General features: G+C 45.8%; 1 protein-coding gene across 2 annotated transcripts in view; it reads right to left on the bottom strand.

Annotated features, from left to right (window-relative positions):
• Positions 1-12,082, bottom strand: part of scaper (S-phase cyclin A-associated protein in the ER) — a 105,301-nt gene that overhangs the window by 57,760 nt on the left and 35,459 nt on the right. For both annotated transcript variants that reach the window (XM_079449835.1, XM_079449834.1), the window contains one exon: positions 2,174-2,310. In XM_079449835.1, the coding sequence (XP_079305961.1) occupies positions 2,174-2,310 (137 nt within the window). The remainder of the gene's footprint in view (positions 1-2,173; positions 2,311-12,082) is intronic.

Here is a 12,082-nt window from a genome sequence, read left to right as displayed (position 1 = left end):
ACGGTCTCCTCTCTACTGCGTATATAGACAGAGAGAGAGAGAGAGAGAGAGAGAGAGAGAGAGAGACTGAATAGATATTATTGTCTGTTTTACTAATTTAAGTGTTATTTTGTGCTATTTTACTTTGGCCAATAAGGTGCACTTCATTTGAAAATGAGTGAGCGAGCGAGTGTGAAAGAAAGAGAGAGAGAGATGGAGATTTCCATGTACTGTATTACAAAATCTCTTCAAGTTTGCACTACCTACATGATACTTTTTATTTATATCATTAAAAAATTTTTTAGAGAGAGAGAGAGAGAGAGAGAGAGAGAGAGAGAGAGAATCAGTTCTACATGATCATTACTGTGTGGTCAAAGTTATTTTTGGAAATATTTGTAACTTCTTTATTTATTTATGCGTCTAAACAAGACATATCAGCATTTTAACATCTTATATAAGAGGGCCCTATTTTGAAGCATTTTATTGATTGCAAAAACAAGCTCATAGCATAAATGTCGAGTGTTTTAGCTTTTAAGTGATGCTTAGTTTGTTACAGTTGATAGAATGATAATGTAAAACAAGGTAATAAAAATGCAGACACGATTAATGGGCCATGTGCGTAAAGGGTTAACTGATAAGCGTACAAATGAAAACTTTGATTTTGTATCTTATAAACACAGACATTTGCAGGATAATATGTGCTTATCCTACTAAAATAATACAATGCTGAATTTAAAGTCCAAGGGAAATAAAAAATGTAAATGCCAATTTTTCATGAAATATTGCAGCGTATTTTTGTAAATAGTGTATCAATGTGGGTCATTTTCTTTTAAAAATGTGTGCCCTCATAATCTTCAGTTAAAATCTGAAAACGCACTTCCTTCCTGTAGTGACTATCCATCTCAAATGAGGTATGTTAGACTGCTTGGGCGGAGCATCCGTTAACTCCTCCCCTTCAGCTGTCAGTCTGCTGCCAGTTCCATTTCCAAATGCAACAGCTGTTTTTATACCTCCTATCTAAATCGCAGAGAAATACGAAAGCCACGCCCACTGTTGAATATCATTCGAAATTCAGTTTCACTTAGAAAAGCGTCAAAATACGGAAGTAAAAAGGATTGCAACTTCTGGTTCACAGGCAATTTAAAATAGAAATTCAGCTATTCTAATTCAACACATTGCTTAAACAGAGATTTTCTGTCAATTTTTCATGGCGTGAATAAAAAAATTCCTGTGATAGGGAAATAGATGCCACAGGTGAAAGGTATTAGAGAGTTTCGGTGTGTCAGAAGATCACCAGGTAGTATTGACTGTGTTAGTGTGTGTTGCAACATGTAAACAATACAATGTTAATCATAAATTAGTTTGAATTATTACATGTAAAATTGTATATGTAAATTGTATATGTAAATAAAAAGTGTGACATTTTTTTTTTAATTGCTCAATCAATGAATAAGTGAATTATAGCTCATGAGCACAAGTTTTCGGTAAACTGGTTCTTCCCCCATTTTTGGAAAACAATTGATATTTATGTCTCCACAGGCTTTAATGTATTGCTGAAGAACAGACAACGCAAAATCCCTAGATAGACAAACCTGGAGTAATACGCAGAATAAACTCATCCCATCGCTGGTGCTTCCACTTAACTGACAAACAAGCGAACCATTTCCTCTCATACTTTACAATGAGATGCACACATACACACAACAGTTGTGACATGAGATAAAATTTATAGCAGCCAGGTCTAGGATCCGCACCAGAGACGCGTTCCCTCCTATTTGTTGATTGCTATTGATTTTCTTTGATACTTCATTTAAAAATCAATAGTTGGAAGAGGGAAAAACAGGCATGCTTTACACATACTTTAACATACTATTGTACACTGGTGAAACCTTTGGTTTTGGCAGCGTGATGGCAACCAATTAGGAGAAAAGCACTTAACAGGTGAAAGTGGGGGGGCGGGCAAGGGGAGGGGCTAACAGATCGATTCTCACTTTTTCCTCCCCAATCACAGAGAGTGGCCATAAATTAAGCTCATCAGTGTTGCCGTGCCGACAGCCGGGATGCACATAGCCTCTGCTCTCCATCTCCTTGTCACTCATAAAGCTCTCGCGGGCAGCAACACCAGCCTTTAGCCATGCGGAGGGAGGGAGAGACAAATAGAGATAAAGAGAGAGAGAAAGCAGAGATGCATCACCTTGAGTTCATGCGTGCCCGCAGTTTCTTGGCCTTTTTCCGAGCTTTCTGCCTCTCCTCTCCATCTCTTGCATTGTCGGCGGGTACACTGCTGTCCGTCACTATGTCTACGATGTATTTTTTTAAAGACAGGTGTTCCTGGAGAAGAATATAGTAACGTTAGACAAAATTTATTTTTTATTCAATTACATATTTTTAAGACAGTAATCTGTATATCACCACCTCAGTTTGAGACATAAAATGTTTAGTGAAATGATGTAAAAAAGCTCAAGTTTTTGTCATTATGAGGTTTATGATGTTATTCGGGGGGGGAAATCTTTTTTATTATTATTTTTAACCATAATAAATTATTTATTTTAATGTGGCTTTTATTATTATTTTTATTCTTTATAAAGATAATGTAATTAATATAAAAAATAAAGTCATTTAATGTCAATCTGACAACAACAAGTAATAAATTATTGTTATTAGCTTAATGTTGTGAATGAGGGTAAAGAAATGGTACAGTTATTAACCTTGATTTTTAATTATTTGTTTATACTTTATATACAAGTAAACTATTTATTTATTTATATCTTATACATATATAATTACTTTTTGTACTACTTATTTTTTATATACTATTTTTGCTTTATACCAGTACATTACATATTCATATTATTTATACATGAGATTATTATTTTTACCAGGAAAGTTTATTCGGGGTAATTTTCATTTTAATTATTATTTTTAAGTTATTTACTGTATTTACTTCTATTGTATATACATTTTTTACTTATTCTTTGATATTTGTTTTATTATATTTATAAAGTCAATTAATGTCAATAAATTAAATAAATTATTGTTTTTAGATTAATGTTGTGAATGAGAGTAGAGAAATGGTACAGTTATTAACCTTGATTCTTGATTAGTTATACATTGTATACAAGTAATCAATTTATTTAATTATATATTCAATTCTTATTTTTACCTGGGAAAGGTTATGGATAGCTATGGATTTCCAGGTTCAACATTTAAGATTTTTTTTTCACATACACATTGTAAACATACTCTGTACAACATCTACATATACAAATGGATATCTTGTATACTCCGTAGACTTAAAAGCGGTAAATATAGAAAACATGTTTGATGTTTCCAAATAAGTTTTCAATGACAAGAGTTCGATTAAGAGGTCTGTGTAAAGATAAGACAGCGGCTGGCAATGGAGGCAGAAAATCTTTATAAGCAAATACATAAAGTGCAAGTGCAATAAGGCACAGTCCTTAAAGTGTGGGATGTGTTCTGAGGAGTCTGATAATAAGGAGTCAGGTGCACGGCAGCAAAAAAAGCATTTCCAAACCAAAAGAGGAACAGAAAACAATGAATCAGGAGACTGCTCTAGTCGATAAAGCCACACACATCTACAGGAGTTTCTGGAGAACAATGCAATGAAGACACTGAGGTGTCTACGGATACATAACAGTACAAGGAGATCAAACATCAGCATGCCAACTCCACAAGACTCTCTCAACCTCACACATATCTAAGGGCTGAGCTTCAACTCCCACACAGGGATGTAAAACCAAACCCCGTCCATTGAAAGCCCAGGTGTTAAACTCTTTGTGTGGCATTCTGACCCAGGCATTGTGCTCAACAATTACAGAGGCATCTCCTCAACCCGCTGCTGGCATTAGAGCAGAGGAAGTGCTGAGGGGAGAGAGGTATTGCTTTCCGTCTCTTTCTGATGATGCCGATATTTCCATGGGAAGAAAGACGGATGTAACTCGATTTCGGACGACGTGATGCATGTGCCAGAAAGCAATTATCCAATTATCCTGTCATCCGGCACCTCTGAGGATGGAAGCATGGGGCGAGAGAGATAAGAGTTCCCGCTCCCAGTCGATACTTCGGAGGCCGCGTGCTAACGTTAGAGGACGCGTGCCAAAAACTCGCAAGGTTGATGCTGGAGTTTTTGGAAAGAAGCTGCTATTGCAGATCCAATCCGGCAAAATGCAAGCGCTTGTTTTAAACAAAAATGGAGACTGTCAGCCGTCTATTTTTTCCAACAGCTCTTTGACAGACCATTGTCCCTTCGAGGACCCTCAACGTTCAACGATGAGGAACGTCGAAGCTTAAGGACCACAGCACTGACAGCTCTAAATGCTTGACACCTGTCCCTAATGAATAAGTTTAAGACCAGTGTGACAAGTTACCTCACGGACCGCTGTTTGAAATCTGTACATTTGCATCATATAGTGTTTCAAATGGGTGAGCGATGGTGTGCGCGGTCGAGGGGCCATCCCCCCAGCGTCCCGCGGGACCAGGAGTCGAGCCCTGCAGTCATAACCATTGCCTCCCTATGGCCAGAAAGGCATCTGTTGAGTAATCTCTCTGAAAGGCGATCCAGTTCGCCTGCCTTTCACTTAATGGGATTGTTTCTATAACAACGTGCACCATCTTGAGATTATATCAAAGAGGGGTTTGGAGGAGAGGGGAGCTGCATCAAACAGGTCTGTGGAGATCAGGGCCGGGCCTAAACCCTTAATGTCAGGCCGACTTAAGTGATGTAAACAATTACGTAAAATTGTTTTTATAAAAAGAGTTTTGGACATAATTTTGAAATTTTGTGAATATCTCTATAATGTAGACAAAGAAGAATTTGGTATAACATACGGGTCATTTCGCTTTTATATTTCATCTTGAAAGGTTCAGAAAAATGACCGGATTATGACTAGAAAAGTGTTCACATAAATAATTTGTCATCCAACTGTAATTTTTACCAAGGTTATTATAGTTTACTAAAACTTAAAAACTATAACATTTCGATTAATTGAAATCCAATAAAATTTCGGCCTAAATATCATTTAAAGAACTAAACTTAACTATTGTTTAACTAAACTATTATTTGGGATGCACTGAATGTTTGGTGGCCGAAGACGTTCTGCAGAAAATAGCAACAGAGACATGAACGGGTGTTCGGCCGAATATGTGAAAACGGGCGAATAAATGTTACCGAACATGACTTGTGATACGATCAAGCAGCAACCAGTGTAGAGAGAGAGAGAGATGCATGTGCGCTTTATTTATGCTGCAAACATCGTGGCAGTGTATCATGCCGCGCGGGAGTATATTTATAAATAAGCGTCTTTACCGGTCTTGTAACTGTACTTCAGACTGGAGAGGCGGTCCCGCACCTCACAACATCCTTTGACATCATACAGTGGTCGGGTGCACACAGTTCCCTTTACTAAACAACTTGTCAAAGTATGTTCTGTGCATCCCCGCCACGAGTGCATCTTCAGAGAGAACAGTCATCTTTTGTGGGCGAGGTTTGGAAGACAAATGCGAACAGATATGGTTGTAAGTCAGCAGTAGTCAGAATTGCTTGCATTGGATTTTATTTTTCTTCAAATCATTTCGCAATGTAGCCTATAATAATCGAAAAGTTTTCGTTTATTTGTATTTTTAGCCTATAGGCCTAACGTTAAATGACACTTTTTAATGAACTTTTTTGTTGTAGGGGTACAGAGTCACTTACATTACATTCTTTTAGCAGGGAGAGTGCTTTGTTTTGCTTAATTTTATTTGAAGTTGTATTGTATTTTATTGAAAAGCAAGACAAATTATAAAAGCACATTTTGACACTCCAGTTTATGTAATTGTGAAAAGAAATTCTAAATAAATTGAAGAAATGCAAAAAAACATGTTCGGTATCTGGTCAAGTGTTTCATTTTGGTGAATCCATAATTTGCTATTTTTTAAATAAAGAAAAATGTTGCTTCATGCAATAAACTGAAATACGGCACTAAAATCATGGAAGTAAATAAATGTGTATTTTAAATATTCATTTTGTAGCAACTTTTTAATATTTAAAAAGAAATGTTTATAATCATTAACAATCCAGGCCGTCGATTTGGAATTTGTTTTTACAACATGTAAAGATAAAAAACGTAAAGTAACCTGCAATTTTAAATTTCAAACAGAGATGGTGATAAAGAGTCAGATAGAAGCTCTTTATCTATGCAGTGTTTTGCCTGTTTTGTCGCTTGCCATGCGAAATCATGTCTAACAGCTTAGAAAAAAACTGCGTTCAACAGTGTTCATAACCTTCCTGTTGAGAAAACGTACTCGGTTACTTACGTAACCTCGGTTCCCTGAGATACGGGAACGAGTACTGCGTAGCAGGACGCTATGGGGAAAACTCCTTTTTCTCCGATGACTGAAGCAATTCAAAAGCGCAGTGAAACTGCACGGTGATTGGTTGGAAAAAAGCAGAGCTTTAAACCAATCGTAGCGGAGCTGCCGGACCAATGGCGATGGCACCCGCCAAAATGGGCGGGGCTTATGGCTATATAAGCAGACACATCGCCGTAGGGTCTTCAGGTTACTTCGACTGAAGCGACGACACAGCAGCTCGTAGCACGGCAAGGAACGCAGTACTCGTTCCCGTATCTCAGGGAACCGAGGTTACGTAAGTAACCGAGTACGTTCCCTATCGATACTTCACTCGTACTGCGTAGCAGGACGCTATGGGGAACCAGTATAATCACGCCGTGCTACAGATGGAACGAAAAACATAAATAGTCTCGGAGCCTTGGCTCGGAGACGGGGTAAAGCAGGGAAACCCTGACAGCGGCGAGGGCCAAGCTAGAAGGTGGCCTAGACCGGTTATCGTCCCAAAGTAATTAAGTGCTGGCGTGGCACTAGCCATGGCTCAGCGACCTAATTCAAGCAGAAAGGACCCGGGCCTGAAGGGCCGGAACGTCCAGATTGTAAAATCTTGTAAAAGTGGACGGCGAAGCCCAGCAGGCCGCCGCACAGATATCTTTTATAGAGACACCGCTATACCATGCCCAGGAAGAGGCAACGCCTCTAGTGGAATGGGCTCTAACTCTCGTGGGACATTGAAGGCCCAAGGAAGAGTAAGCCAGCGATATAGCCTCAACTATCCACTTCGATAGTCTATGTTTCGAGACCGAGGACCCTTTGGTGCGGTCGCCGAAGCACACAAAGAGCTGTTCCGACCGTCTGAATAGGGCGGAGCGCTCAATGTATATTTTTAATGCTCTGACTGGGCAGAGCAGACTAAGCTCTGGGTCCCGCTCGGAGGAGGGGAGAGCAGAGAGCGAAATGACCTGTGCTCTGAACGGAGTAGAGAGCACCTTAGGTACATAGCCATGCCTTGGTTTGAGGACGACTCTGGCGTCGTTCGGCCCAAATTCCAGACAGGATGGGCTCACAGAGAGAGCCTGTAGGTCCCCCACACGCTTCACCGATGCTAAAGCGAGAAGCAGAGCGGTCTTGAGCGTTAATGAACGGAGGTCCGTAGATAGCAGATGCTCAAAGGGAGGACCCTTTAGAGCCCTCAGGACCGTGGGCAGATCCCAAGTGGGAACTGTAAGAGGGCGAGGGGGGTGTAGCCGCCTGGAGCCCTTCAGGAAACGAACGATAAGATCGTTCTTGCCCACTCCTTGTCCTCCGATGAGGGCATGTGAGGCTGAAATAGCCGCCACATAGACTTTGAGTGTGGAAGGGGCACGGCCGTTATCCAACAACTCTTGTAAGAATGACAGTATCAGCGATATGTCACAGGACACTGGGTCAGCGCCACGTGTTGCACACCAGGAGGCGAAGACAGACCATTTGAGGGCGTAGAGACGTCTAGTGGACGGGGCTCTAGCCTGTGATATGGTGTTCAGTACGCTCTCTGGGAGGTCCGTAGGCTCCCGTCGAGAGGCCAAAGGAGCAGAGCCCACAGCTCTGGCTGGGGGTGCCATATCGTGTTCCCTGCCTGAGAGAGGAGGTCCCGCCTCAGGGGAATGGGCCACGGGGCTGCCACTAGCAGCTGGGAGAGATCCGCGACCCAAGGCTGGTTCGTCCACAGAGGGGCTACCAATAGCACTCGGTGCGCTTGATCCCTTATTCTCCTGATCGTCTGCTGCAAGAGCGCGATCGGGGGAAAAGCATAGAGGAGCCGGTTGGGCCAAGCGTGGGCCAAGGCGTCCTTGCCCTTCGAGAAGTACGTCGGGCAATGAGTATTGTCTTCTGAGGCAAAAAGGTCGACTTCCGCCTTGCCGAAGATTTGCCAGATTCGCTGAACCGACATGGGGTGGAGCGTCCATTCGTCCGAAGGAACATTGCTCCGAGATAGCATATCTGCTCCCCGGTTCAGTTTGCCTGGAAGATGAGTTGCCCTCAGTGAGCACAGATTGGACTGGGCCCATTCCAAGAGGTGAGATTCTAGGGAAAAAAGGCGTCTTGAGGAGAGGCCTCCCTGATGATTTATGTAAGATACCACCGTCATGCTGTCTGATCGGACTAAGACGTGACGATCTTTTAGCACCGGTAGGAAGTAGCGGAGAGCCAACCATACTGCCTGCATTTCCAGGTAGTTGATATGGAGGCTTCTTTCCTGGTTCGACCAGAGGCCGAAGGCCGGTTCGCCATCGCACAGAGCCCCCCAACCCGTGTTGGAGGCGTCTGTCGTGACCACTTTCCGGCTGGATGTGGAGCCCATGGGCATACCCTGCTCTAGCCAAAGGGGATCTTTCCACGAGGCTAGGGCGGTTACGCAGGCTTGATTCACCAGAACACGCAGTCGTCCAAGACGCCAAGCGTGTGGAGGAACTCTGGGCTTCAGCCAGTACTGGAGGGGGCGCATCCGGAGGATGCCCAGGCTCAGTACCTGAGATGCAGAGGCCATAAGGCCTAGCATTTTCTGAAAAACCCTGAGGGGGCGTGAAACCCCGGGTGTGAATGAGGCCGCAAGCCATCGAATGACCAGAGCTCGTTCTGGCGATATTCTGGCGGTCATGCGTTTTGAGTCGAAGACTGTTCCCAGGAACAAAATACGTTGGCTGGGTGACAGTGCGCTCTTTACAAGATTGATCCTGAGTCCCAGGCACTCCAGGTGGCTGAGGAGGAGGGATCTGTGGGATCTTAGCTCGTCCTCCGACTGGGCTAGAACAAGCCAGTCGTCGAGGTAATTCAGAATGCGGATTCCCTTCTGTCTGAGAGGGGAAAGGGCCGCATCCATGCACTTCGTGAAAGTGCAGGGAGCTAGAGAGAGTCCGAATGGAAGGACCGTGTATTGATAAGCAATTCCCTCGTAGGCGAATCTCAAGAATCGCCTGTGACGAGGGGCTATCTGAATGTGGAAGTAAGCATCTTCCAGGTCCAGAGAGAAGAACCAGTCCTCTGGGCGAATTTGCGAGAGGATCTGCTTCATCGTGAGCATTCTGAAGCGCCGTTTCATAAGGGCGCGATTCAGATGTCTGAGATTGAGGATGGGGCGGAAGCCGCCGTCCTTCTTTGGTACGAGAAAGTACCGGCTGTAGAAGCCCGACTCGATTTGATCTGGGGGAACCATTTCTATGGCTCTTTTTCCCAGTAAATTCCTCAACTCCGTGCGCAGAACGTGAGAATTTGAGTCCTGCACTCGGGTGGGGACGACCCCGCGGAAGCGCGGGGGTCGACGAGCAAACTGGAGTGAATATCCATGGGATATTATTTCCAGAACCCAATCTGATACCCCGGGGATGGCCCTCCAGGCCTTGGCCCGGGCAGCAAGGGTTTGGGTGCAAAGAGGAGGTACGCCGCCTTTTGGGGGCTTGACTCCCAAGGATAATGGAAGAGGAGGCTTGCTCTATTTTTGACAATGTTTGTGTTTTATTAAACATTTTGCAGAATGTGGTGTGGGCGTTAGAAAAGGCCCCGCACTTACAACATTGCACATTATCAACACATTTTTGCCGGCACCCGGAACTGAACGGGGTGACCTGGCAGACATGAGAGCAGTCTTTGAAGGAGGGCCGCTGGAGCCCTCCTTCAAACCCTCCACCTCCGGTCCGAAGAGGCCGGTCGTGGAAATTGGAGCATCCAGGAAGGGGACCTTATCCGCATCCTTGATCTCCGTCAGCGTCAGCCATAGATGACGCTCGAGCACTACTAAACTGGCCATGGATCTGCCTATCGCCTGGGCCGTGGCCTTGGTGGCGCGTAGAGCAAGATCCGTCGCGCTCCGTAGCTCTCTGAAGAGCGCAGGGTCAGGGTCGGACTCATCCATGCCTTGGAGGAGCTTCGCCTGGTGGACCTGGAGCACTGCCATGGAGTGAAGCGCTGAAGCCGCCTGGCCTGAGGACGAGTATGCGCGTCCAGCGAGGGCCGAGGTGGTTCTGCACGGCTTTGAAGGATGAGACGCTTTAGCCCTCCATCCGATGGCGGCGGGCGGACACAGATGTGCGGCCACAGACTCATCGAGGGGGGGTAGCTTCTCGTACCCTTTTTCCTCTGCGCCGTCCACGGAGGTGAGCGCAGAGGAGGAAGAAGGTCAAAGACGGGCCGAAAAGGGGGCGCGCCACGACTTTGTGAGTTCGCCGTGAACTTCCGGGAAGAACGGTGCGTTTCTTTGACGAGGAGCCAGACGGCGCCCCGGCAAGAACCACTCGTCCAGGCGGCTGCGAGTGGGTTCCTCTGGGGGACACCACTCTAAACCCAGCTCGTTAACCGCCTTCGTGAGGACCCGGAAGAGCTCGGAGTCCGCATTCGGGGCGTGTCTGCCGGGTTCTGGAGACGGCGAGGGGGCGGGGTCATCCAACGAACCCGCTAACTCCTCCCCGTCTGAAGCCGCTAACGACATGGCGTCGTCATCCTCCGGTTCGTTTCCACCGAACGAGATCATGTCACAGGCAGCCGCCAGTGGACGCTGATCTGTTCGGGTGAAACAGACCGGGGAAACATCTCTCTGCGGGGAAGGCGAGGCACGGCGAGCCGGCGTGAGCTCGCGCTTCCCCGAGCGCTTTGCTCCTCTACCCCGCTGCTTCGCTCGCACAGTGTCCTGTGCGCGCAGAGGCGGGGGGGGAGGGGCGGAGTCACTCTCTGAAAAGAAAGCTATCCGCGAGCGCAGAGAGGAGAGACTCATACTCTCGCAGTGAGAGCATTCCGTCTCTTTGAGCGCGTCCTCTGCGTGGGAGAGACCCAGACATGAGACGCACTCCTCGTGCCCGTCAGCGGCGTGTAGGAAAACCCCACACGAGCGACAGGTACGGCGCGGCATTGTAGCGCAATGAAAACTGCACGTGAATGCCGCAGGAAATTTGCTCTAACACTCTCTGAAAAGAAAGTGTGTGTGAAAATATGCTCTTTCAGCGTCGCCGGATAGCGGCAGGGAAAAGACCGTGCTGAACAGCGAGAACCGTTCGCTCGCGAAGCCGCCCACAGAATCCGCCGGAGCGAAGCCGCTGACGAATCCGCTGAAGCGAAGGCGCTGAGCAGGAGGTCGAATCCGCTGCAGGTGCTCTCTCGACGGCGAAGCAGTCAGTCTCGGGAAGCGAAGATGAGTCGTCGCTGAAGGAGAAGAGATCTGAAGACCCTACGGCGATGTGTCTGCTTATATAGCCATAAGCCCCGCCCATTTTGGCGGGTGCCATCGCCATTGGTCCGGCAGCTCCGCTACGATTGGTTTAAAGCTCTGCTTTTTTCCAACCAATCACCGTGCAGTTTCACTGCGCTTTTGAATTGCTTCAGTCATCGGAGAAAAAGGAGTTTTCCCCATAGCGTCCTGCTACGCAGTACGAGTGAAGTATCGATAGGGAACTGACAATGTAGCATATGACAACCTATCAAATTCGATAGGCAGGTGATGGACAGAGGTCATCTTGCACAGCAGGACAATAGATGCAGGACAGCGAGAAACGTTGACGTGAGATAAAGATATAAAAAGTGAGAGAGACACCCTGAAAAACCCACCAAGCTTTCTGTGGGGTGTAATGGGAGACCGCTCACAACATCACACCTCTGCTGGTGCTTAAGGGCCTTTGAGAAGCTCTCACTGTCACACTGATACGGGAGCACCATCCTCCACTCTTTTGTGTAACACAAAAGAGCCGCCAAATAATGTCCCCCCACCCACCCAATGTGAACAGACAGC

The sequence above is a fragment of the Barbatula barbatula genome (genome assembly GCF_947034865.1).
Source record: "Barbatula barbatula genome assembly, chromosome: 25".
Lineage (NCBI taxonomy): Eukaryota > Metazoa > Chordata > Actinopteri > Cypriniformes > Nemacheilidae > Barbatula > Barbatula barbatula.
Note: the sequence above shows the minus strand (reverse complement) of the source record. Positions and strands in the feature narration are given on the sequence as shown.